Genomic DNA, 26,050 nt, shown 5'->3' on the forward strand with positions numbered 1-26,050 from the left:
AGCAGATCACAGAAGGACTTTCCAAGTTGGCCAAGAGCAGTGCAAATGCTCTCCGTTTCCATCCCCAGGCACAGGCCCCACACAGTGCCTTCTCGGCGGGCTGAATATAACAGTATGGGTGCAGAGTGGGTGGGAATCGATTGACTACAGAAGTTAGATTGGGAGGAGAAAGGGTGCGAGAGGTCTCCAAGGACAGAATGAACGTGGTAGATGGCCTGGGCGAACCGGAAACCAAAGCTCTAGGGACTTCATCCTTGTTGGCGAGGAGAGCCATTAAAGATATAGGTCGGGTCCCACTGCAGGACCTGACATGAATGTCTGATTGAGGAAGGATGTCTTCATGAGGCCGGCCACCTCTCGAGGACCCACTGCGGGTTCTGGAACTGGGCACGACGCCGGGAGATTTCCTTTTATGAAGTGGACCTGCTGCAGCGGTGTAGCGAGCACGGTGGTAGTTGTGCTGTTATCTCTACGGCGGTTTCCTGCGAGGTTTGGCGTGGGGAGCTGCCGGAAGGGTGAGCTCCTGCTGTCCCCCGACCAAGTGCTGTCACGTGGACTCAGCTGGGCAGCACAAGGCAAAGGCCGTGGCCTCCGGTCCCAGCCGGCACGCAGCTCGAGGTGGGCGGGGTGGGCTGCGCGGGGAACCCCGGGGCGGAGCCGCCGCCGGGCGGGGCGTGGGCGGGGCCGTCGCGCAGCCAGGCCACGCCCCTCCCGCCCGCGCAGGCGCGCTGAGGGCCGTTAGCTGTCAGGAGCCCAGCGGCGGGCGGGCTGGAGGCTAGACCCGACGTCGGTGCCGAGACCCGGCTGACGGAGCCGAGCGCAGCGGCGGCCGAGAGAGCGGCGCAGCCCGGCGCGGAGCCGCATCGTCGAGCGTCCAGACCCCGCCGGGTAGCCCGCCGCGCGGTCACGATGGGGAACCGGGAGATGGAGGAGCTGATCCCGCTGGTGAACCGTCTGCAGGACGCCTTCTCGGCGCTGGGGCAGAACTGCTTGCTGGAGCTGCCGCAGATCGCCGTGGTGGGCGGCCAGAGCGCCGGCAAGAGCTCGGTGCTCGAGAACTTCGTGGGCAGGTGAGCTCGCGCCGCGCCCGGTGGGACGCAGCCGGAGGGCGCCCCGCGTCCGGGCGGTTGGAACGTGGATGGGCGGCGGGAGCCCGAGGGTGGCTCAGAGCTGCGGCTGCCGGGGGGTGGGGGCGCAGAGCGGCAGTGCCCGTGGGGCGGGGTCCTCGGGACTCGGGGCATCCTCTGTCCCCACCCCCGCCCGTGGCCCTCCGGTCTGCTTCATCCTGCCTTACAAAGCCGTGTCCTCCCGTCGCTCGGGTCTGGGAAATCGGGCAGGGGGTCCACGGCCGGCCGGGGCGACTTTCTCCGCTCGGTGCGCGCCTGCCCCGGGCAGCTGGGCTGCGTGGCGCGCCCGGGCGCTTCCCGGTCCCGTCTCCTGTTTGCCGGGCTTGACACCCCCCTCCTTTTCCTGCCACCCTCCCCGGGGCTCTCCGCGAAGCTGTGGGGTTTTGTTCACTGCCCCCCCCCCCACCTCCTGCTGTCCCTCGCGCCCTGGTTCTCCCTCCTCTCAGCTGTCTCCGGTTGGAGACGGTCGTCGCCTGCCCCTAGCAGGGAGGCGGGGTGCGGAGAGAAAGAAATCGTTTGTTGTGGCAAAGCCAAATCCAGCGACGCTTCCCCGCCACGCTCCTCCCGGGAGTCGCAGAATAAAAGGTGGTGTGTTTGCGTGTGCACCTACTCGCAGCTGTAGGCAGACGCCCGAGAAACCGAAGCTCACTCCGCCGGGAGTGAACGTGGACTTGTGTTGCCTAGGTGCCATGTCATTCCTGCATCATCTCGGAATTGACCAGCATCTTTCTCGAACTCTCCCTGTCCCCAGCCCTTTCTCCGTCCTCCCCCTCCCGCCTCGCCGCCCACACAGTCACCCTAGCATCATCTTCCTTTCCCCAAGCTTTCATTTGGCCTGCGAGTCTCCAAGATAGCATTCTGACGCTAAATTATAGCCATGGTTTCTTTTGTGCCTCTTAATAAGAAAAAGGCTGAAGAATTAATTTTTGAATTAGGAACCAACATTTCTTCCATTGAGCAGCACATGAAAGATGAAGTTGCCTCAATGGCCTTGCTTGATGGAGGAGTACATTTGCTAAGAAAAGCTCATTTGAAAGCATTATGAAAGCTGAAATTGGGTTTCCTGTAGTAAAGAGAGCTGCAACATACAGCAGAGAGAGAGAGAGAGAGAGAGAGAGAGAGAGAGAGAGAGAGAGAGAGAGAGAGAGAGAGAGAGAGAGAGAGAAAGATAGATAGAGAGGGAGCAAACAATCCAGCCATCGTACATTACTTTAAAATGTTTGCTAATTAGGGGTTTATGGTTCAGAAGAATTTTGTTCCTATGTCTTTTTACTGGTTTTGTTGGTGTTTGGTGCTGTTTTGTGTAATTTGAGCTGACTCTTCCCACATATCCTTTGGGAATGATGTAGTCATAGCACGCATTTGCTATGTGCATTTCTCTCAGGTGGTGCTCCTTTTGGGGTAAATTCTGTTTATTTTTCTATATGAATGAAAAATCCAAGAAGCCTGATAAACATGTGAAATTTGCCAAGTATGCACTGATATCCCTGCCACTTAAATAACTTTGTCTTAGTTGTGTCGATTATTTGGGGTGTTTGGGGAAAAGAGACAGTAAAGCAGCTTGTCGGTGTCATCTTGGATTGATGGAGAAGTGCCGGTGAATAGGCCATTTCAAGCAGATACCAAAACAGTTGCATGCGTCAGGATTTTACTTTGTTAATTTCCTACAAATGAAATTCATAGATTTAAAGTGGTATCTATCCGTATATTGATGATAATATATTTTTGAATTTCCATACTTGAAAGCATTCCATCATGATACCTTAATATAATTATTTAACTATTTTCATAGTTTAAACAAATATTTAAAGATTAAGAATGCAAATACTTCAAATGAAAAGATCATATTTTCAAACCTTTTAAATTTATTCGTTTGGGTGATCCTATAAATGCATAGTGCGTGGCAAGAATCTCTGACCCCGATGCCAATTTTATGTACATATCTCCATTCGGCTCTCCAGTCTTTCAAGTTAAAAATTTTTTTCTTAGTGCTGTAATGAAATTGTACACATTTCCCCTCATTAGCGATAATCCTTTGGGATGGGGGGGGGGAGCCCATAGAAATGTACAGTATTTTAGCTTGAGTATTTTTTCATGAAAGAAGAAAACAGGTACAGTATAAAAAGATAAATCCCAGCATTTACCAGACTGCATTAATAATTTACTGTACTTTAAAAAGTTTTACCAATTACTTATTCCTGTTAGAATGTCAAATCGAAGGATGAACACAGAGGAAAAATTCTTTTAATAGGAATAATATGGAGCCATTATTATCTGTTGGGAAGTCACCTGCCTACCAGAGCTTATAAATTAGGAGAAAATTTAATTAGAAAGGTCATTTGACTTTAATAAAGGTTTCAGTCATTAAATTATTGAGTCATCTAATTTCTAATTATAAGCCAAGCCTAGGGAAAAAGAGTTTCACTATTGTGATGAGTTTAGGCCCAGAAGAAAAGCAATGTTCGCATATATCACTATGACATCCTAGCTTTTATTATCCAGGAATTTTGCAGTAGAGACAAGGTCCTTTTCTTTTCCTCTCTAATATGTGGTTGTGTTAAGTCTTTGACCTGAAGTGCAATTATTGAATGTAGTCAGAAAACCAGGGTCATTGCTTGTGTAAATTAATAATGTTTACACATGATTACAGCTTGTTCTCTTGAAAATAATGGTGGCTTTTCTCTTTAATATTTAAAATCCACATTTTAGGGGACTAGCCATGTCTTCTCTATTCAGATGGTTTGCTTATATTTATTTTTGACACCACTGAATGAATTTGGATGTGAATATGTTTGCTTCATTTAACTGCAGCTGTAAAAACTGATTTTTGGGTGACAAGTTTGAGATTGTTATGAATAAATGAGTCATGAATGAACCACTTGTTTTTTATTTTTTTCATTGAATTGATGGATTTACATGTTAATATGATATAGTATGAGTAGCCAGATTGTTCTTTTGGTTGTGCAGGATGAGATCTATGCTGATAGTGAGAGGCAATTGAAGGTCCAATGAATAGAAGCGGAGATTCATGGTCTGCATATATAGGGGTTTAGCAGCTAGCTTGTGGTTTGCAAGTTGTCTGTTTTTTTATGTATAGAATAATTAGTTTATGCAACTACTTTCATATATATTAATTGCTATGTATTCAGTGCTATGCTTGATAGGTACCTTTACAATGGATAATCCCATGTAAATCTCAGTGTCACGCTGTCCCCTTACTGGAGCAGACTGCGATAGAGGACATTTTTGGGGTCATATGGGGGGGGAGCAGCACTGTCTGAACCCCCCAAAATGGAACCAATCAAGAAGGGAGCAAACCTGGATAAGTTATCCGGAGGAGAAAACAATGGGACCCATGGTTCCGGCAGGGACATGGGAGAGAGGGGGAGGTGGAGGAAAGGAAGCAGTGTTAACAAACTCTGACAAGGGAACAGCAACTGATCCAAAGTAAGAGGCCTGGTAGGGCTGGAGCAAGGGCAATGTAACGGAGAGGAACTACTGAAACCCAAATGAAGGCTGAGCATGACAGTGGGACAAGAGGAAAGTAAAAGGAAACAGAGGAAAGAACTAGGAGGCAAAGGGCATTTACAGAGGTCTAAATACAGGTATGTACATATGTAAATATACTTATTTTTGATGATGGGGAAGTAGATCTATGTACATATATTTATAGGTCTATTAGGAGGTAAAGGGCATTTACAGAGGTCTAAATACAGGTATGTACATTTGTAAATATACTTATTTATGATGATGGGGAAATAGATCTATGTACATATATTTATAGGTCTAGTATTAAGGTAGCAGATGGATATTGGGCCTCCACTCAAGTACTCCCTCAATGCAAGAACACTTTGTTCTACTAAACTGGTATTCCATGAGACTCACCTTCCCTACACGATTGTTGAAGATAAAGCAGGTGCATAAGCAAATGTGGTGAAGAAAGCTGATGGTGCCCGACTATCAAAAGATATAGCATCTGGAGTCTTAAAGGCTTGAAAGTAAACAAGCAGCCATCTAGCTCAGAAGCAACAAAGCCCACACAGAAGAAGCACACCAGCCTGTGTGATCACGAGGTGTCCAAGGGATCAGGTTTCAGGCATCAAGGGAAAAAAATCATCATTGTGAATTAGGGGTAGTACAGATTGGGGACCCAAATCCCATCTGTAGGAAACTGGACATCCCCTTACAGAAGGGTCACTTGGAGGAGACGAGCCAGTCAGGGTGCAGCAGAGCGACGATGAAACACAACTTTCCTCTAGTTCTTAAATGCTTCCTCCCCTCACCCCCACCACTATCATGATCCCAGTTCTACCTTACAAATCAGGCTAGACCAGAGGATGTACACTGGTACAGATAGGAACTGTAAACACAGGGAATCCAGGATAGATAAACCCTTCAGGACCAGTGGCGAGAGTGGCGATACTGGGAAGGTGGAGGGAAGGTGGGGTAGAAAGGGGGAAGTGATTACAAGGATCTAAATATAACCTCCTCTCTGGGGATGGACAACAGAAAGTGGGTGAAGGAAGACGTCGGACAGTGTAAGATATGACAATTAATTTATAAATTATCAAGGGTTCATGAGGGAAGGGGATGCGGGGAGGAAGGGGGCAAATGAGCTGATACCAAGGACTCAAGTAGAAAGCAAATGTTTTGAGAATGGTGATGACAACAAGTGTACAAATGTGCTGGACACAATGGATGTATGTATGGATTGTGAGAAGTCTTGTACGAGCCCCCAATAAAATAATTTTAAAAAGAACTTGAAAAGAAGACTGTTGGAGTTGTGTTTTACAAAACAGGAAACAGATATAGAGACTCCCTGTCCTTGAGTTGATTTTCGTTTGTAGGAACCCTTTATAGAATTTATGAGGGTAAAAATCTTTATGGGAGCAGATAGCCTCATATTTTTGAGGATTTGAGTAAATTGTTCCAGGCTAATTTAATCTAACATTAAAATCGTGGAATTGGGATATCAATTCCATTCTATGTTGCTGTGTGCTATTGAGCTGATTTAGACTTGTATCGACATCGTGTGATTAAGTAGGGTTTTCCCAGATGTTAACTTTATGGATTTGCTTTATGTAGGAATTGACTTCATAGCAACAGATTTGATTCTGTTCGGGTTTAATCTTCATCGGAGTATATCCCAAGTGTGTCACCGCTGGAGATGCTAGGTGGATTTGAACCACCAACTTTTGGAATAGTAGCCCAACGTTTGATGAATGTTCTACCACGGCTCCTTTTTTTCTTCATTATTCAAACAACTATGTTCAAGTTTACAAATTTATCGGATTAATATTTTTAGTTTATTTTTCTGATTATCTTTTTAAAAATACCACCGATTTCAATAAGAAAGGAACCCAGGCCTGCTAACTGCAAGATCAGTGGTTCAAATCCACCAGCTGCTCTGAGTGAGAATTATGAGGCTGTCTGCTTCCATAAAGATTCAAAGTCTTAGAAATCTTACTTAGGGTCTCCGTGAGGCTGAACCAATTACAGTGAGAATGTAAATAAGCTGGTATCTAGGTGGCATTTGAAGCTGTTCCTTAGAAGCAACTTCAGTTATAAGAGAAATGTCTGTCTTTAGGTCATTAGGCTTTCTGAAAGTGAATTCGAACATGTAATTGGGTTGTTTATTTAAGTTTAGAGTATGTGTTTAGTGCATACGACTTGTTTATAGAGGTGCTAAGTGAAAACTGTACTAGTCGCTAATGTGCAAATGCTTTTTAATGATATACTTGCTAGAAACATTCGCTCTAAAATGCTAATTACATAGGCAAAGCAATCACACTATTTTATTGTATCCTGAGTGGTAAATAGACTTTCAACTCTCCACAAATAAAACAGATTCTATGCATACAAAAGACCAGGCTTACTGGTCAGCTAGAGACTGGTCGAACCCCCAAGACCATGGACCTTGGTCACCCTTCAGGTCTGGCACTGAGCTCACCCTGATGGCTCAATTTCAAGCCAAACAATAGACAGGTCTATAAGGAAACCAGTAAAACTAGTGAAGTATGCACCTATTAGAGCAACCACCCCTTGAGATCACAAGGATTGCATTTACTCGAGGACAAAGTTGAGAATGGTCAGCAGAGAAAGACAGAGGAATAGAAATAGGAAACACGGGAAAGTGGAATATGTGATACTAAACTGCAGGGGTTATGGTGAATGAGATAAAACAAAATGCATATGAATTTTTGAATGGAAAATGAATTTGCTCTGAAATCCTTCACCAAGATAAAATAAAATGTGAAAACATGGGAATGGATGGGATTAATAAGAGAATTTAAAAGAAGTCTGTTTCAATGTGGTAGTTTTAAGATGACGTGTATGTACCTAGGCATGAAACTTCTAAGAATGCATGTGTTCACTATCAAAAGAAAGCCGCTTTGGGGGAGAACTTAAGAAGTGAACTATTTGATGGAGTTGTTGAATAAACAGGACCAGATAATTGAAACAAATTTAAAAGTCAGTTATATGGCTTAGACAGACATGAATCTATTCTTAAATTCATGAACTGATTTCCAGAGTATTAAAAAAATTTAGAAGGTAAGAGTCTTCTAATTGAAAATGAAGTTAAGGATGGGAGCCTTTATATTAGTAAAATTTCCTAAACCAGAAATGGGTTTGTTTTGAGGGATAGACTTTTGTTAAAATACCAAAATATCTGAATGAATATTTTTGTAAAGAATTGTCTTTTAAGCACTATTGTTATCAGATAAATAGATGTTAATAATAAGCATGATAAATTATTTCAAACTATGGTTCATGAATCCCAAATAACTATCTAAATAAAGTCTCCTGATGCCAGGGGTTTGGGTGGAGAGCAATGTTTTGAGAATGATGAGGGCAATGAATTACAAATGTGCTTTACACAATTGATGTATGTATGGCTTGTGATGGGAGTTGTATGAACCCCTAATAAAATGATTATAAATAAAATAAATAAATAAAGTCTCAAAAACATGAAATTTTCTTCATCTAACAATGAATTGATAGTCTGGAATTCCAAAGATATTTTTGTGGAAATAATTTATACAATCTACATTTAGGTTATCACAAATTCTAGTTGGTAGAATTTAATTATTATAATCAGCTTAATTAAAAATACAATGACTCCAAGGCAACACAACTAGGTGAACTGGACTGAATAAGATATCTGAATTGTGTAATTTACGTAGAATTAAAGGACAGAAGATATGTACTTAATTCAGCTTCCTTATAAACGAAGTTGAGCAGACAGCTAGCTAGAACCTTGGAGAAATGGAAACACAATAGTTATGCTAGAGAGTAGGCAAGTGGATTCTCTATACATGGAATATGCATTTAGTACATTTGGCATTTTTGCTAGGTAGCTCCTTTGCTACAATCAATTTTGTTGTGGTTGGGTGCTGTTGAGTCTGCTTTGACTCACAGTGACCTTATGCATAACAGAGTGAAACACAGCCCAATCCTATGCCATCTTCACAATCGTTCAGGTTGAACCCTTGTTGCAGCCCCTGTGTCATATCTCATTAAGGGTCTTCTCTTTATTGCTGACTTTCTACAAAACATGATGGCCTTCTCCTGGGACTAGTTCTTCCTGCTAACAAGTCCAAAAGGCCTGAGACCAGTCTCTCCATCCTCCTTTCTAAGGAGCATTCTGATTGTACTTCTTCCAAGACAGATTTGTCTGTTCTTCTGTGAGTTTATAGTACTTTGAAATTTCTTCAACAGCACCATAATTCAAAAGCATCAATTCTTCTTTGATTTTCTGAATTCATTGTCCACCTTTTGTATACATATGAGGCGATTGAAAATACCAAGGCTCGAGTCAGATGCACCTAGTCTTCAAAGTGATATCTTCGCTTTTTAACACTTGAATGAGTTATTTTGTTACCCAATGCAATGCATCATCTGATGTTCTGATTCTGTTTCCATGGGTGTTGATTGTGGATTCAAGGACAATGAAATCCTTGACACCTTCAGTTTTCTGCTCTTTGTTTGTTGTGATGTTTCTTATTGAACTAATTTTGAAGATTTTAGTTTTCTTTAGGTGATGGCATAATGTACATTGAAGGCTGTGGGGTTTGATCTTGATCAGTAGGTGCTTCAAGCCTTCTTCACTTTGAGCACACCAAGGTATGTCATTCTCAGGCTGTTAGGGAGTCATCCTTCAGCCCTAGTCTTTGTGTTCTTCTTCATATTGTCCTGTTTGCTGGATCGTGTCCTCAACATAGAGACTGACTAAGGAGGGCAAAAGTGGACAACCTTGATGCACACCTTTCCTGATTTTAAACCATGCAATATCACCTTGTTCTGTTTGAAGGACTGCCTCTTCGGTCTATGTACGTGTTCACCGTGAGCACAAGAAAGTGTTCTGGATTTTCCATTCTTTGAAATACGACCCCCTTAGTCTAGTGGCTTTGAATACTCAACAAACCACATGCAAACATTTTTCTGTTGTTGTGCTTTCACTTAAGATCCACCTAATATTAGCAATGAAAATCCTTTGTTCCATGTCTTTCTCTGAATATGACTGGCAGTTCACTGGCAGTGGACTGCTGCAATAATTTTTTAATTATCTTCAGCAAAATTGTACTTGCCTATTACACTAATAGTATTATTAGGGAATTTCTGCATTCTGTTGGCACAACTTACTGTGGAATGTGTATGAATATGCGTTTCTTCTACTCTGTTGGCCAAGTAGCTGTCTTCCAGATTTCTTGGCACAAACAAGCACTCACTTCCAGTGCCTCGTCCTTTGGTTGGAGCATTTCAATTGGTGGTCTATCAATTCTTGAAGCCTTGTTTTTCACCAATGCCTCCAGTACACTTTCGACTGATTCCTTTCATATCATTGGCTCTTGATCGCATGCTACTCCTGAAAGGGTGAACTTTGACCAGCTCTTCGTGGTTCAGTGATTTGATGTATTCATTCAATCTTCTTTTGATGCTACCTGTGTCATTCAATATTTCACCCATACCACCAAAGCCCACTGCCATGTAGTTGACTCATAACAGCTCCCCAAGGCAGAGTAGAACTGTTCTTTCAGATTTCTGAGGCTTTAAGAGCAGAAAGCACCATCTCTCTCCCTCGGAGCGACAGGTGGGTTCAAACAGCTGATCTTTCCGTTAGCATTGCAATGTGTAACTCAACATGTCCTTGGGGCCCCAATTTGACATAGAATCCTTCAATATTGGAAATAAAAACTCGATTTTTCCCGTCTGTTTTGTTAGCATGAGCAGTACCACGTGTGTTCTTCCCTTTTGGTTTTCTAACGGTAGGACTTTGCACATTTCATGACAGCACTTTGTCTTCTTGAGCCAGCCCTTGAGATCTTCTGAACACTTTCACTTCATCATCTCCTCCACATTCAAGAGCAAATTTCAGAGTCTCTTCTCATATTCACTGTGGCAGTTACATAATCTATCAACTTGAGCGAAGGGGTGGAGTTTAGCCTGTCAGTCACATCACAGCTTGACAACATCATTTGGAGGCATGATGGAGATTAATAGCTCACTGGAGGCCAGACCCACTAACTCTACCTTCCCTTTCCTGCTGTTGAGACATTCAGAGAGCTGGAGAAGACACATGGAGACCCACACCAGCCTTGAGATGCTTCCACTGCCACTGGATCCACAAAACCATCTACTCACTGTCCTGCGATCTTCCTGCGTTAGGCATCATTGCTTGTGCTGCGTGAGTCTAAAGACGAATTTATGGATTAGTATCACACAGATGTGCTAATATTAGTATTGGACACCTGGGATAATATCAGACTTACGGATTTGATCTGGACTGGGCTGGGATGTTTTCTTAATATACACTTACTCTTTAATATAAAGCTCTTTCACTTGAAGATAAACAAGCGGCCATCTAGCTCAGAAGCAACAAAGCCCACATGGAGAACACACCAGCCTGTGTGATTGAGTGGTCCCAAAGGGATCAGTTATCAGGCACCAAAGAACAAAAAATCATATCATTGGCTGCACACCTCCATGATATGATCGCCGAAGACAAACGGGTGCATAAGCAAATGTGGCGAAGAAAGCTGATGGTGCCCGGCTATCGAAAGAGATAGTGTCTGGGGTCTTAAAGGCTTGAAGGTGAACAAGCAGCCATCTAGCTCAGAAGCAACAAAGCCCACATGGAAGAAGCACACCAGCCTGTGTGATCACGAGGTGCTAAAGGGACCAGGTATAAGGCATCATGCAAAAAGCAGAGTGGAGACCCAAAGCCCATTTGTCGGCCACTGGAGATCCCCTCATAGAGGGGTTTAGGAGAGGAGATGAGTCAGTCAGGGTACGATGTAGTACCAATGAAGAACACAGCTTTCCCCCAGATCCTGGATGCTTCCTTCCCCCCAACTACCATGATCCGAATTCTACCTTGCAGGACTGGATAGGGCAGAGGTTGTACACTGGTGCATATGGGAGCTGGAGGCACAGGGAATCCAGGGTGGATGATACCTTCAGGACCAGGGGTGTGAGGGGCGATGCTGGGAGAGTAGAGGGTGAGTGGGTTGGAAAGGGGGAACTGATTACAAGGATCCACATGTGACCTACTCCCTGGGAGATAGACGGCAGAGAAGGGGGGGAAGGGAGACTCTGGATAGGGCAAGATATGACAAAATAACAATCTATAAATTATCAAGGGCTCATGAGGGATTGGGGAGCGGGGAGAGAGGGAAAAATAAAAAAAGAGGACCTGATGCAAAGGGTTTAAGTGGAGAGCAAATGCTTTGAAAATAATTAGGGCAAAGAATGTACAGATGTGCTTTATACAATTGATGTATGTATATGTATGGATTGTGATAAGAGTTGTATGAGCCCCTAATAAAATGTTTTAAAAAAATAAAGCTCTTTCATATACATACATGAGTGTCTATGGATTTATCTAATCAGGCTGGACTAACACATTCATTTTCTTTCTTTCATGTTTTTTCTTTAGTCATCATGATAATGAAAATTAATTAAGTTTTAAAACCATTTTATTGGGAGCTAATACAAGATATCATATCACTCCATAGTTCAAGCACATCAATTGCTACCAATCAGTTTCAAAACATTCTCTTTCTTCTTGAACCTTGGTATCAGCTCTCCTTGACTGCCTCTCCCCCCACTCTTCCTCCAAAGAACTATTGTCTAGGTATGTGGATAGTATCCTAGCACTATTGTACTTCAGGATTGATTTGCAAATGTTTTTAATGATGAATTTGATGGCATTCCATTGTTTGTTATATCTGGCATAGAAGGCCATATGATTACCTAATTCTAACTGGCCAATGCCAATCCATTTCAACTTACTAATGCCTAGACTATGGCTTTTTATGCATTCCATTGATGACTTCTAATTTTTCTAGAGTCACACTTTGTACGATTTCTGTTTGGATTATTAATGGATGCTTGCAGAGCATGGAAACTGTTTTTCTTCTCATTTGAATCTTTCCCCATCAGTAAATGGAAGTCCTGGGAGGTCTACTCTACATTGAGGAGACAGCGATTCCCAGTTGTATTTTGAGTGTCTTTCAAATTCATTTTCCAGTCCTATACTAGGTAATATCCTGCTGCTATTTGTAAAGTTTTCATTGGTTAATTTTTCTGAAGTGGACCATCTATTCCTTCTTCCTTGTCTGTTTGAAGGACCATTGAAACCTGTGCGCCATGAGTGATCTTGCTGGTGTTTTGAAATATGAGTGTCTTAGCTTCCAGCATCACAGGAACATGCACACCACCACAGCACAGCAAACCACCAGACAAGGGTGGTAAGAACCAGTAAGTGAGAACCAATAGGTGGCTTAATTATGAAGCTTTATTTATTATTTATTGAATTTTTAAGGGAGAGCTATAAGTAACTAGAAGGAAATCAATGTTATTCCTATCCCATCAGACTTACGTTAAGAGAGCCCTGAGCTACTATATTGTATAGAATAAATCCAGTTTTAATTTCTAGATGACCAAAGCTTTTCCTATCTCTGTTTTGCAGTTCATCACATTCAAATATTAAAAATTATGATAGATTATACTTAATTATATGTACTTATGTTTTTTAAATAAGAGAAGGAAGAAAGGAGCCAACATTTGTTTAAACCTTACAGGGTTATGGATGCAGACTCTTTGATATGCTTCCCATGCCTACATGCCTTGTGTCTCCTCACAGCCCCATGTCCATAGAGGAAGAAACTGAGGGAGAAACAAGTCACTTGCCTGGACCCTCACAGTAGTATGAGGCCAAGCGGGGGTTTAGCCTCAGAATGTGACATAGGTGATCTGGAGAAATACATGCAAGTGAAGTCAGTGAGCATGTGTTTTATTGAGTTCTAATTGAGTGCAATGGGTCAGTATGGCCAAAACAGTATGAAGGTATCAAATTTGACCATGTGTAAAATGAACCAATAGGGTAAGGGATGAGATCACAGGTTTAAAATAGTAAGGGAAATGAAGGAATTGAACATAATGCAAGTTAATTGGATTAAAAAGTTCATCGTGCCTATTATTAAAAATAAAACACACACACACACACACACACACACACACACACACACACACACACACACCCTGAGCCACTATAATTCTGAAATTGAGCTGGGATGTAAGTGGAAAGTAGATAATATGTGAGTTTCCAGTGTCACTTGGCAGCTAGTATCATTTTAGCTCAAGGCTGCATGTACTGAAGTATCAATGTCAAAGCAGGGAGGCGGTGATCTGGGTCGCAGTGTCTGACTTAACAACAAAGCATTGAATTTAGACTGCCACTGTGTCACAAAGAGATAGTGCATGCTAGAGAGGACCAGAAAGAAAAGTAAGGAAGAAAGAAAAGAGGTTGGAGAGATTAAGAATCCAACTGGATGCCGTGGAGACGAATTGAAAGTGGGATGAATCAAACACCTACTTGATAAAGACCTTTATAAGCCCCTGATACTTAAGAGGAGGTGGGATTTTCTTTTCTTAAGAATAAAGTATTTCATGAAAGTGCTGGAATGAATTAAAGACAAAAATGCTGGAAAATATTCTGAAGGTAAACCTGAGCATGGGCTGTACTATTTAAAAAGTGAAGCGTGAAGGATTGGGTAGGGGGTAAACTTGGGACAAGTTGCATATTCTTGAATGAATAAAAATGTACCAACAAATTAGAGGGGTTTTAAAAATACAAAATTGATGACCCTCCCACCCCCACATTATGAAGGTAGCTTAGGTTTTCTTTATTGCTTTTCAGGCTTGTCTTTTTTCTCTATTCTGTTGCCTTGCTTGAAGCTGCCCAAGGTCGAAACTAGAGTCACAGCTGGCTTTGGAACTTGGTGTTCAGCGCTAGGAGTCCTGCGTCACTCCATCGTCTTTTCTTCCTCTCATTGTTTTAGAGCGCCTCCTTTTACCTGTTCCTTTCTGGCCAACTCTCCTTTTCTCCTTCTTGGTACTCCCTTGATAACACATCAGCAGTGACATGAAAAAATCCCCATAAGGAATACTGAAAGGAGATAAGGGGAAGAATCTCACTCAGGCGAAAACAAAGTCATGGGGCTGAGATGTTTCCTCTTGAGTCAATTGTAACTTTTGGTGACCAGATGAAGAGGCTCCATAAGACAGTAGATGTTTTTGTACATTATTAGCATGTATTAGCTTTATGACCATTAGCTAGAAAGTTGTGGTTGCTGGGATAGTTACAGATAGGCCAAACTTCGGAAAAGTTATAAAGGGAAAGGTCACCCTTTAAAGAACTCGCTCAATGTTTGGGTAAAATCAACTACACATTTCAGTAGCAAATAGGCATCCTCCAGTTTACCTACTTCACAGTCTTTGCTTTTAGTGTGTGTGTGCATTCTTAAAATAAATCCCACAGATTTCACAGAAACTCTTTTAGCAGTGGATTTCAGTCGGCAGTATTATCATATTAAATCTTTAATGTTAGTTGGATTGGAAAGAAAGACTCTGGTTTATTCAGTCCCTTAATTCTATGACTGGTGCACCTTTGCATTGATCTTGTTTTTCTTGAACCTCTCGACTGGGCGTTAGTTCTCTGTTTCCTGGCTAGGAAGTATGCCTTAGAGCTCTTTTGTGACAGTGTTTCATTCTCATGTCCTATGATGTACCTGTGTGCATAGGGGTAGGCTGTCCAAAGATCTCATTGCCTGCTTTTCAATGACCTGGAATTGAAAAGACTAATCTATTTAAATAAGCAATTTGATAGGTAACTAATCTTGTTTGTGATATTGGTTTTCTTAGATCCACAACAAGCCAGCATTTGAAAAGGAGTCCTCACATCAAGCTGATGGAATGCTGGCTTGTAGGCCGATGGAGATGTGCTTTTGAGTCCTTCTCTGGCTCTTCCTGGCAGCTTGACTCCTCAGGAAGGGATTGAACCTCATTGAGTCTTAGTTTTCTCATCTGAAAGTAGGCATAATAAAACAGGCTTTTAAAAAAAATGTGTGTGAATTCTAGTCTGGCAAGTTATAAACATTCAGTAGTTTATCAGGCTGTTAGTTTAATCAGCCAGTAGCGCAAATGACTAACATGTCTGAGTCTATTCAAGACACCTCCAGAGAAAGGGCTGTTTGTAAAGAATCAGCAATGGAAAAATCTTGGAAGCACAGTTCTGTTCTGATACAGGGAGTTGATGTGAGTCAGACCTGACCTGACAGGTACTGCTACTGGTAATCGTTTAAGACTTTTATTTTACTGATTAAATGACATTTTCTGACTATTTTTAAAAAAGTAAGCAGAGGAAAAAGATAGATGGTAATGTGTATTTGCAATTTCCCCTCTTTTGGACAATTGTGTTGCATCAAAAAACTAACTTTCAGATTAAGTCAATATAATTTAGGGTATATTTTGAATACAAAGAAGCGATCACCTACATTTAGCATTGCCACAGTGTCCCCTCTCCTGTCTCCCTTAACATACATACAGTACACACCAGTACATGTACCCTTCCCTTCCAAGTTTCAACATACATACACTACACACAAGTACATGTACCCTTCCCTTTCAAGAGTTTCTTTTTTTTACATTTTATTAGGGGCTCATACAACTCTTATCACAATCCATACATATACATACATCAATTGTATAAAGCACATCCCTACATTCTTTGCCCTAATCACTCTCAAAGCATTTGCTCTCCACTTAAGCCCTTTGCATCAGGTCCTCTTTTTCTGTTTTCCCCTCCCTCCCCGCTCCCCCCTCCCTCATGAGCCCTTGATAATCCACAGATTGTTATTTTGTCATATCTTGCCCCATCTGGAGTCTCCCTTCCCCCCCTTCTCTGCCATCCATCTCCCAGGGAGGAGGTCACATGTAGATCCTTGTAATCAGTTCCCCCTATCCAACCCACTCACCCTCCACTCTCCGAGCCTTGCCCCTCACACCCCTGGTCCTGAAGGTATCGTCCACCCTGATTCCCTGTGCCTCCAGCTCCCATATGCACCAGTGTACAACCTCTGCCCTATCCAGTCCTGCAAGGTAGAATTCGGATCCTGGTAGTTGGGGGGAAGGAAGCATCCAGGATCTGGGGGAAAGCTGTGTTCTTCATCGGTACTACATCACACCCTGACTGACCCGTCTCCTCTCCTAAACCCCTCTGTGACAGGATCTCCAGTGGTCCTCCAGTGGTCGACAGTTGGGCCTCGGGTCTCCATTCTGCACTTCCCCCTTCATTCACTATGGCACACACACACACACACACACACACACACACACACACACACATATATTCTTTTTTGCATGATGCCTTATACCCGGTCCCTTTGGCACCTCATGATCACACCGGCTGGTGTGCTTCTTCCATGTGGGCTTTATTGCTTCTGAGCTAGATGGTCGCTTGTTCACCTTCAAGCCTTTAAGACCCCAGACACTATCTCTTTTGATAGCCGGGCACCATCAGCTTTCTTCACCACATTTGCCTATGCACCCGTTTGTCTTCAGCGATTGTATCATCCCTTCCAAGAGTTTCAATGCACTTTTTCATTTGTTATTTTACTAATCTTTACAATATTGCTGGAAGGATGGGAATAGTATAGTTTATTATAGTTTACTATAATACTAAATATAATAAACTAAAGTGAACAGTATAGTTCACTTTAGAGACAAGGAAAGCTTCAGCTGGGAAACATTTAAATGACTTGCTAGGATTATGAGATGAATTGTAGAGATAATGACTATAACAGAATTAATAAAACAGAGATAAAAGCATTAAAATCAATTTTGCTAAAATTTTCCAAGAGTCTAAATGTTAAGGAAGGTATTTGGTTCTGTAATATGAAGTGAGCCATTCTTAGCATATCTTTAGCTTCTGGGAAAGCGAGGTGAAATTGTAGGTGTAGAGTGGAAAAACAATTGAAATTTAATTGGAGAAATAAGACTACTTGGTAAGAGCCATGCAGTTAGCTAAAGGAATAGACAAGGTCTACAGATAAGGAGTTGTTTTCGCTATCTGTAATAAAAATACCACAAGTGGAAAGGTTTAACTATAAAATGTATTTTCTTACAGTTTAGAAGACTAGAAATCCAAAGTTCAGGTTTTGGGTCTAAAGTACAGGTTCCCTGTTGTTGGTTCTGGAGAGAGGTCCTTCTTTGAGCTTCTTGTCCTGGTTGATCCTCCTGTGTTTTGGCATCAGGCTTCCCATGATTTTAGGTGGTTCTCAGTGGCCAATCCTGGCTCTTTCTTGGTGGTAGAAGGACCCTCTGATATCTACCTTGTTTAAGCGCTTTCATATTTCAAAAGAGATTGATGGAAGATAAAACTTAATCCCATTGACTATATCATCAGCTTCATTAACATAACTACCTCTAATTCTTCCTCGTGGAATATATCAAAATTAACTATTTTTAATTTAAAAAGTATCAGAATACATTTCTGGTTGTATTAATACGTATTGTTTGGTGAAGTTTTTGCATTAGTTATATACAACGAGGCTTCAAAAAACAGAATTGAAAGACAATCGAGGAAAGTGGAATGTTCAGATGCAATTAGATTAAAATTTTACACCCTATCATTTGAGCTCCCTTATGATCCATTTAAATTTGTTCTAGTTTGTAATATTATCTGCTTTCTTTTCAAGTGAGGTTTTTATCTGTTTTACTTTGTTTGTTTGCTTTTTGATGCTTTATTGTACATGAAATCCAGGACAGGTAAGTTTATAGAGACAGTAGCCGGATGAATTGTTCTGGGGTTATGGCTGGGGAGTTTGGGAGACATGGAGAGCTAATAATGACGAATATAAGAATGAAGAAAATTTTCTAGATCTGATTATGATGATGTTTGTAAAACCTCGTCTTGATGTGATTGAACTATTGGATTGTATGATATGTGAATTATCTTCCAATAAAACTGTTGGGGAAAAAAAAGAAAGACAATGGGATTCCCCATAAACTTGGAAGCCTCCTTGTACATATTATAGTGCACAGCCTGTTGCTATAGAGCTAAATCTAACCCACAGTGACCCTTTAGGACAGACTAGAACTTCCCTAATAGCGTCTCCAGGCTGGAAAGTAGACCGTCAGATCTTTTTCTTGGCTAGTGGGCTTGAAAGGCCTAGCTTCGGTTAGCAGCTAGGCACTTACTCACCGTGCCACCCGGGCTCCTTATGTAGGTACTGCACTACGGCCTAAAGTGTGCTGCTTTTTATGGTCTGTCTTCAGAATTACTGAAAGCCTCTGAACTAGATTCAATGGGATTGACTTGATGATTTTGGACTGAAGGTCTTGCTGGAGGACAGCTTGCTCAAAGGGTAACCCAGGCTGCAGTGCTGCCAGTCGATCACCAGGCCCTCCTGGGGAGCCTTTGCCTGTTTGATGAGAAGGTATGGAGCCAAGGCTCCTGTTTGTCCCAGAAGGCCCGCACACTACACTGTACTATACCTCCAGTACGAGATAAAATGGAGATGATTTATTATTTTTATTTTCTTAAGTAACTATTTGTAATTGGAAAAGTAATATGTACAGGTGATTCAAATCCGTATACTCCAAAGTAGTATGCAGTAAAAATATTTTTTTCTGACCCTAGATTTAAAAAAATTACTAAAATGTTTAATTTACCCACATTCTTATTGGATTACTTCTGGGTTTACATTTTCTTTATATGACAGTTGATCTTTTAGGGCAACGAGAGTTCAATAAACTTACTTGTTTTTTTGTTTTGTTTAACTAAAAGGTAATTTTATTTCCACGTGTCACAATACAAACAAAAATCGTTTTGTTCTGCTTTTTGTCCACTACTCCACTCCAAAAACGATTCTCTTTTTGAGAGAAAGGGGGAGCAGGTCTTGCATGTTGTGCTGTTAGAAAACATCCAGAGTCGCAGCACCAGCTCTCCGGGTGAAGGGGTAGGAATAAGAGAAAAGTGATACAAAGAGGCTGTGCTCTGCCTTTATCTGTCTGGTCGAGTCATTCCTGGCCGAGTGGGCACCATCCTAGGAGGGGCTGGGGGCTGCATATTGGGAGCCCAGGCATCATTGGCATGTGGCCCCCCATGGGTGGCCTCAGTCCAGGAGCGGGTCCCACTGGCATCATTCCAGGAGGAGGTGGGCCCATCATTGGCATCATGGGTGGTCCCCCCATGTGGGGTGCGGGCATCATACCTGGTCAGGAGGACCGGGAGACTGGGGGGAGGCGGGATCATGGCCCCTGCTGGAGGAGGAGCAGAGAATGGAGTAGGAGGTATCTTTCCTTGTTGAAATGCAGCCGTTGTTTTGTCAACCAGGCTCTGAGCCTGCTCTTCCATCCATTTCTCATAGTAGCCTTTCACACTCTCTTTGTGTTTCCTCCCACTGCAGTGTGTCTTTCTCACAGACGGTGAGTCATGGGTGAGGTATGTATCGCAGTAGTCACAATAAAACTTAGGCATGTTGCTCAACCGACCGTTTGCTACTCTCTTTCTACTTGTTGTTTAATGGTAGAAGACAAAACCAACCGAGAAAGAATATATTTGAAATGGTATTAGCAGATGAGAGTTGTTAAGCTCGTCACACACAGTCACATTCCGAGTGCGCTGCATGTCAGAAATGGTCTGAGGCTTTGTGTATGCAGCAGCGCCTTCAAAGAGCATGGTGACCCAGCAGTGTACATGGGTTGATGATGTGCACTGCGCTTACTGTGAGGGTAAGTGGGCTAACAATTCTTTCTAAAAATTATTTTTATAAAAAGATAACTTTATTGAGGGCTCTTACACCTCTTATAACCATCCAGACATCAATTATATCAGGCATATTTGTACAGATGTTGCCATCATTATTTTCTAAACATTTACTTTCTATTTGAGCCCTAGGTATCAGCTCCCCTTTTTTCCCACCCTACCCCCTCCCACCCTTGTGATCACTTAATAGAAATTACTAATATTTTCTTTTAGAAATAATCATTTTATTGGGGACTCATAAAATTCTTATTGCAATTCATACATCCATTCATTGTGTCAAGCACGTTTGTACATTTGTTGCCATCATCATCCTCAAAACATTTGCCTTCTACTTAAGCCCTTGGTAGCAGCTCCTCATTTCCCCCCCTCCTTCCAACACCCTTCCTCCTTCACGAACCCTTGTTAATTTATAAATTATAGTTATTTTTTCATGTCTTACACTGTCCATTGTCTCCCTTCACCCACTTTTCTGGTGTCTGTCCCCCAGGGAGGGGGTTATATGTAGATCATTGTTATTAGTTCCCCCTTTGTCCCCCACCTTCCTCTTCCCCTCTTGGTATTGCTACTTTCATTATTGGTCCCGAGGGGTTTATCTATTCTGGATTCCCTGTGTTTCCAGTTCTTATCTTTACCAGTGAACATGCTCTGGTCTAGCTGGATTTGTAAGGTAGAATTGGATATTGGGGGGGGGGGGAAGCATTAACGAACTAGAGGAAAGCTGTATGTTTCTTTGGTGCTATACTGCACCCTGACTGACTCATCTCCTTCCCACGACCCTTCTGTAAGGTGATGTCTACATGCCTACAGATAGGCTTTAAGCGGGTGCATAAACAAATGTGGTGAAGAAAACTGATGGTGCCCGGCTATCAAAAGATAGAGTGTCTGGGGTCTTGAAGGCTTGAAGATAAACAAGCGGCCAGCTAGTGGAGAAGCAACAACGGCCACATGGAGGAAGCACACCAGCCTATGTGATCATGAGGTGTTGATAGGATCAGGTATCAGGCATCAAAGAACAAAAAAATCATATCATTGAAAATGAGGGGGAGTTCAGAGTGGGCTAACAATTCTTATGAGAAGGACTTGTTGGAAAATTGTTGATCGGGTCATGATACCGTCTCCTAATATCTGAGAAGCACAATGGTTGCACATTGGGCTAGTAACCTCAAGGTCAGCAGTTCAAAAGCACTAGCTGAACCCTTGAAGAAAGACTAATTTTCTCTTGTAAAAAGTTAGACTCTTGGAAACCCACAAGGGCAGTTCTACCCTGTCCTATAGGGTCACTATGAGTTGGAATTGACTCCATAGCAGTGAGTTTGTTTGGTTTTTATTGGAAAGGGATTACAGTGTTTTTGTGTTCCTGGAAGACAATATCAGAAGATATGGGTGATGGGTACAGGCCGACAGATGTATTCTTCCCTTATGGGACACTATTCAACACAATTAAAAAATGATCGGGGCTGCTTGGAGGCAGTAAGTGTTTGCCACCAGATGCACAGGGACTGGCTGGCTGCGGGGCATGGTGCTAGACAAGCAGGAAGTGGAACAAAAGGACTTTAAAGATTCTCTTGAACATAGAGTTGATGGTTTGGCTTTCAGGGTATCCAAGAGAAACCTGGCCCTAAAACAAAAACAAAAACCCAAACCAAAAACCAACAACAGAACAGTATGCGTCTATAAGCTGTCTGTAGGCAGATAAGAAATGGGAGAGATATTAAAAAGGATAAAGACCTTCCTCAGTCTAGTTCTTCCAGGTCTTTGAAAAATGGCTGGGGATGTTGTGCTGTGAGTAGAAAAGCTCTGACGTTTCTGATGGAATGGTTAATTCCATGAAGCAGCTGTGGACAAGGATGCTTTATTGGCAAAATGTATTCGCTCATCAAAAAAGGCTTGAATAACAGCTTGATTTTGACATCTGCCTTTCCTAAATTCCACTTCTTTCAATGGCATATCAGTCTAGATTCATAATATTTTAATCTTCCTTCTTTTCCACTTTCTTCTTAGCATTAATAAATACTAACACTTCTTGTTCAAAGTAGCTCTTAGGTTCACTCTTGTTTTCCTCCTCATTTCCTCCTCCATCTAGTCTAGGCTGTCCTCCCCTTGTCCTTGAGCACTGGCTTCCTGATACCCTCTCACTCCCTCCATTTCTTATTCACCCATTCTATGCTGAATATTGTTGCTACCAGATTCATTTTCCAAAATACCACTGTCTCTGCTTTTCTAAAGAAACTGTGGTTGCCACCTCTGTTTTAGGAGCTCTGGTGGCACTGTCAGGTAAGCATTGGAGTGCTGACCACAAGGTTGGCAGTTCACTTCCACCAGTCGCTCTGTGGGAGAAAGGATGAAGCCTCTATACATAGTTCCCATAAAAATTTACAGCCTCACCAACCCTCTATCGAGTCATCGTGAGTCAGAATTGACTGGACTACAGTGAAGGAGAGAGGAGTAGGAATGGGCTTTATGGTAGCGTTTCTCTTCCTCCTGCTTCTCCTCCCCTCCCCTCCAGTCTCCCCTCCCCTCCCCTTCTTCCTCTTTACTTCTTCTTTTACCACTGTTAAAATGTTGCAGAGTGGAGACCCAAGACCCATTTGTCGGCCACTGGAGATCCCCTCACAGAGGAGTTTAGGAGAGGAGATGGGTCAGTCAGGGTGCGATGTAGTACCGATGAAGAATACAGCTTTCCCCCATATCCTGGATGCTTCATCCCCCCAACTACCATGATCTGAATTCTACCTTGCAGGAATGGATAAGGCAGAGGTTGTACACTGGTGCATATGGGAGCTGGAGGCACAGGGAATCCAGGGTGGATGATACCTTCAGGACCAAGGGTGTGAGGGGCGATGCTGGGAGAGTGGAGGGTGAGTGGGTTGGAAAGGGTGAACTGATTACAAGGATCCACATGTGACCTCCTCCCTGGGAGATGGATGGCAGAGAAGGGGGGGAAGGGAGACTCCGGATAGGGCAAGATATGACAAAATAACGATCTATAAAATATCAAGGGCTCGTGAGGGAGGGGGGAGCGGGGAGGGAGGGGGAAAAAAAAGAGGACCTGATGCAAAGGGCTTAAGTGGAGAGCAAATGCTTTGAAAATGATTAGGGCAAAGAATGTACGGATGTGCTTTATACAATTGATGTATGTATATGTGTGGATTGTGATAAGAGTTGTATGAGCCCCTAATAAAATGTAAAAAAAAATAAAGCAAAAAAACAAAAAAGGGAAAAAAATGTTGACTTGCTATTCAAAGACCCTTGGCCTGTCAATTTTTGTTTTCACTTCTCTTGAGTATGTATTTCCCTCCACTTTTCTTACCTTTTCTGTGTATGCTACAGCTGTTGATGATTATATAGACATGAGAATGATATTTTGTGGTCAACAGCAATTTAAATAATCAACCCATATTTGAGTGCCTCCTTTGTTAAAGACATTACTTTTCCCTTAACAGAATCTCATGTAGACTGGCGAGAGTATTTGAGAAGTTACAGTGTTAAGACTAAGGACATGCATTCCCAAACTTGACTGTCTGAGTTCACAATCCTAGTTCTGCCACAAAATGCCTGTATGATCTTATGATATCAGCTAACTTCTTTGTAGCTGAATTTCCCCCATCTGTAGAACTGAATAATAGTAGTACTTATCTCATGGTGTGGCCGTGAGGCTCAAACTTAGGGCAGCGCCTGGTCGGTCCTTCGGGCAGTAACGTGGTTGTGTGCTTATCATTATGGGAGTTTTCATAGAAATGGATGCTTTTAGAGGTATAAAGTGTTCTGGATGATCAAAGAAGAGTACATCTCATTGGAGAGTGTAGGAAAATACAATTAAAGAATTATGCTCTGAAATGGGTATTACAGATTCCTTAATAGATTCCTTTGATAGAATGAGATGGGATCAGAGACTCAAAGTATTTCCCCTGTGGCCTATATACCTGTAAGATAAGTGAGGACAGATAAAGTTGGCAGAGTGAACCAGGGCCACATGAAAGAGGGACATCATTGTGCAGGTAAAAAAAATGGTACTTAATTTACAAAGTAGTGAGGAGATATGTTTGTGACATGACTGGAGTCACATTTTAGGAAGAATAAGATGGCCACTATTAACTGCAGTATAAATACAGTAAGTAAAACATATGGGGAATTAATTCTATAATGGTAATGGGGGCTTGAGACAATATGTTAATAAATGAAGAGAAATGTCTGCAGATGGATTATGGGTTCCAGTGGTCCTCCATAGACTTCTACAAATTATTATTCACAGGCGCCATCATTTCTTCCATGTACTTTAGCTACTCTGCATTCAGGGAACATTTTCAGAATCTCTCCTGACATACAGTTTGATCTTTTCCTTTATGTATGATGTCTTTGATGTCATCCCACAGCCTGCATGGTCTTAAGTGCTCAATGTATGAAATCTACCCTTGAGATGGTCTCTAAATTCAGATGGGTTTTGCTCAGGGTTGTATTTTGGCTCTTGTGGACCTTTTAAAGTTTTCTCTAGCTTTAATCTGAATTTACATATGAGCAATTGATGAGCTTTTCCACAGTTGGCCCTTATTCTTGTTTTAACTAATGCTGTTGAGCTTCTCCATCACCTCTTACCTCTTACTGTAGTCAATTTGATTCCTTTGTATTCTGTCTGGTGAAGTCCATGTACTCGGTAGCCATTTATATTTTTGAAAACTAGTTTTTGCATTGAAAACATCTCTGGTCTTAGAGGATGTACACTGGTACAGATAGGAACTGGAAACACAGGGAATCCAGGGCGGATGATCCCTTCAGGACCAGGGGTGTGAGTGGCGATACTGGGAGGGTAGAGGGAGGGTGGGTTGGAAAGGGGGAACCGATTACAAGGATCTGCATGTGACTTCCTCCCTGGGGGATGGACAACAGAAAAGGGGGTGAAGGGATACTTCGGACAGGGCAAGATATGACAAAATAATAATTTATAAATTATCAAGGGTTCATGAGGGAGTGGGAAGGAAAGGGAAAATGAGGACCTGATACATGGGGTTTAAGTGGAGAGTAGATGTTTTGAGAATGATGAGGGCAGTGAATGTACAAATGTGCTTTACACAATTGATGTACATATGGATTGTGATAAGAGTTGTATGAGCTCCTAATTTAAAAAAAAAGAAAATATCTCTGGTCTTGATGTGATCTCCAGCTTAGTTACTGTCATCAAGGTCATATTTTTCAACGACTTATTCTTCATTTCCAACTTCTGTATTCATATCACCAGTAATTATCAGTGCATCTTAAGTACGTATTTGACCAATTTCAGACTGAAGAAGTTGGTAGAATTCTTCAGTGTCTTCCTCACTGACTTTAGTGATCGTGGCATGAATTTGGGCCATCTACTTGTATTTCTGGTTTCCTTGAAGGGGCATGGATAGTATCCTATCACATATAGTATTGTACTGCAGTATAGATCTTGAAATGTTCCTTTTGACAATGCCATTCCTGTTCCGTTGGTCATTTCCAGCTTTACAAACCATGTAATTATCAGATTCAAAATGGTCAATGCCAGGCCAGTGCAACTCACTAATGCCTAAGATATTGATCCTTATATTTATTTTGGTCAACTTCCAATTCATACTTTGTAATCTCTATATTGCGCCTACTAATAGAGGTTTATAGCTGTTACTTTTTATGTTGAGTCATGTTCCATCAGCAAATGAAGGTCTTGAAAGCTTTTCGCCATCTACTTCATTAAGGTTGATGCGACACTGAAGAGACAACTCTTCTCCAGTCATATTTTGAGTGCTACCCAACCCAAGGGATTCATCATCCTGCAACATGTCAGCAGTGCTTAGCTGTT

The 26,050-nt window shown here is 42.1% G+C and overlaps 1 protein-coding gene and 1 pseudogene across 4 annotated transcripts in view; one reads left to right on the forward strand and one right to left on the reverse strand.

Moving 5' to 3' along the window:
- The first annotated feature begins 754 nt into the window (after positions 1-754).
- Positions 755-26,050, forward strand: part of DNM3 (dynamin 3) — a 701,664-nt gene continuing 676,368 nt past the window's right edge. For all 4 annotated transcript variants that reach the window (XM_075565015.1, XM_075565024.1, XM_075565031.1 and 1 more), the window contains exon 1: positions 755-1,070. In XM_075565015.1, the coding sequence (XP_075421130.1) occupies positions 910-1,070 (161 nt within the window). In that variant the 5' untranslated portion in view covers positions 755-909. The remainder of the gene's footprint in view (positions 1,071-26,050) is intronic.
- On the reverse strand, positions 19,474-19,969 carry LOC142437215 (U1 small nuclear ribonucleoprotein C-like; annotated as a pseudogene).

Source organism: Tenrec ecaudatus, chromosome 1 (assembly GCF_050624435.1).
Source record: "Tenrec ecaudatus isolate mTenEca1 chromosome 1, mTenEca1.hap1, whole genome shotgun sequence".
In the NCBI taxonomy this organism is placed as follows: Eukaryota; Metazoa; Chordata; class Mammalia; order Afrosoricida; family Tenrecidae; genus Tenrec; species Tenrec ecaudatus.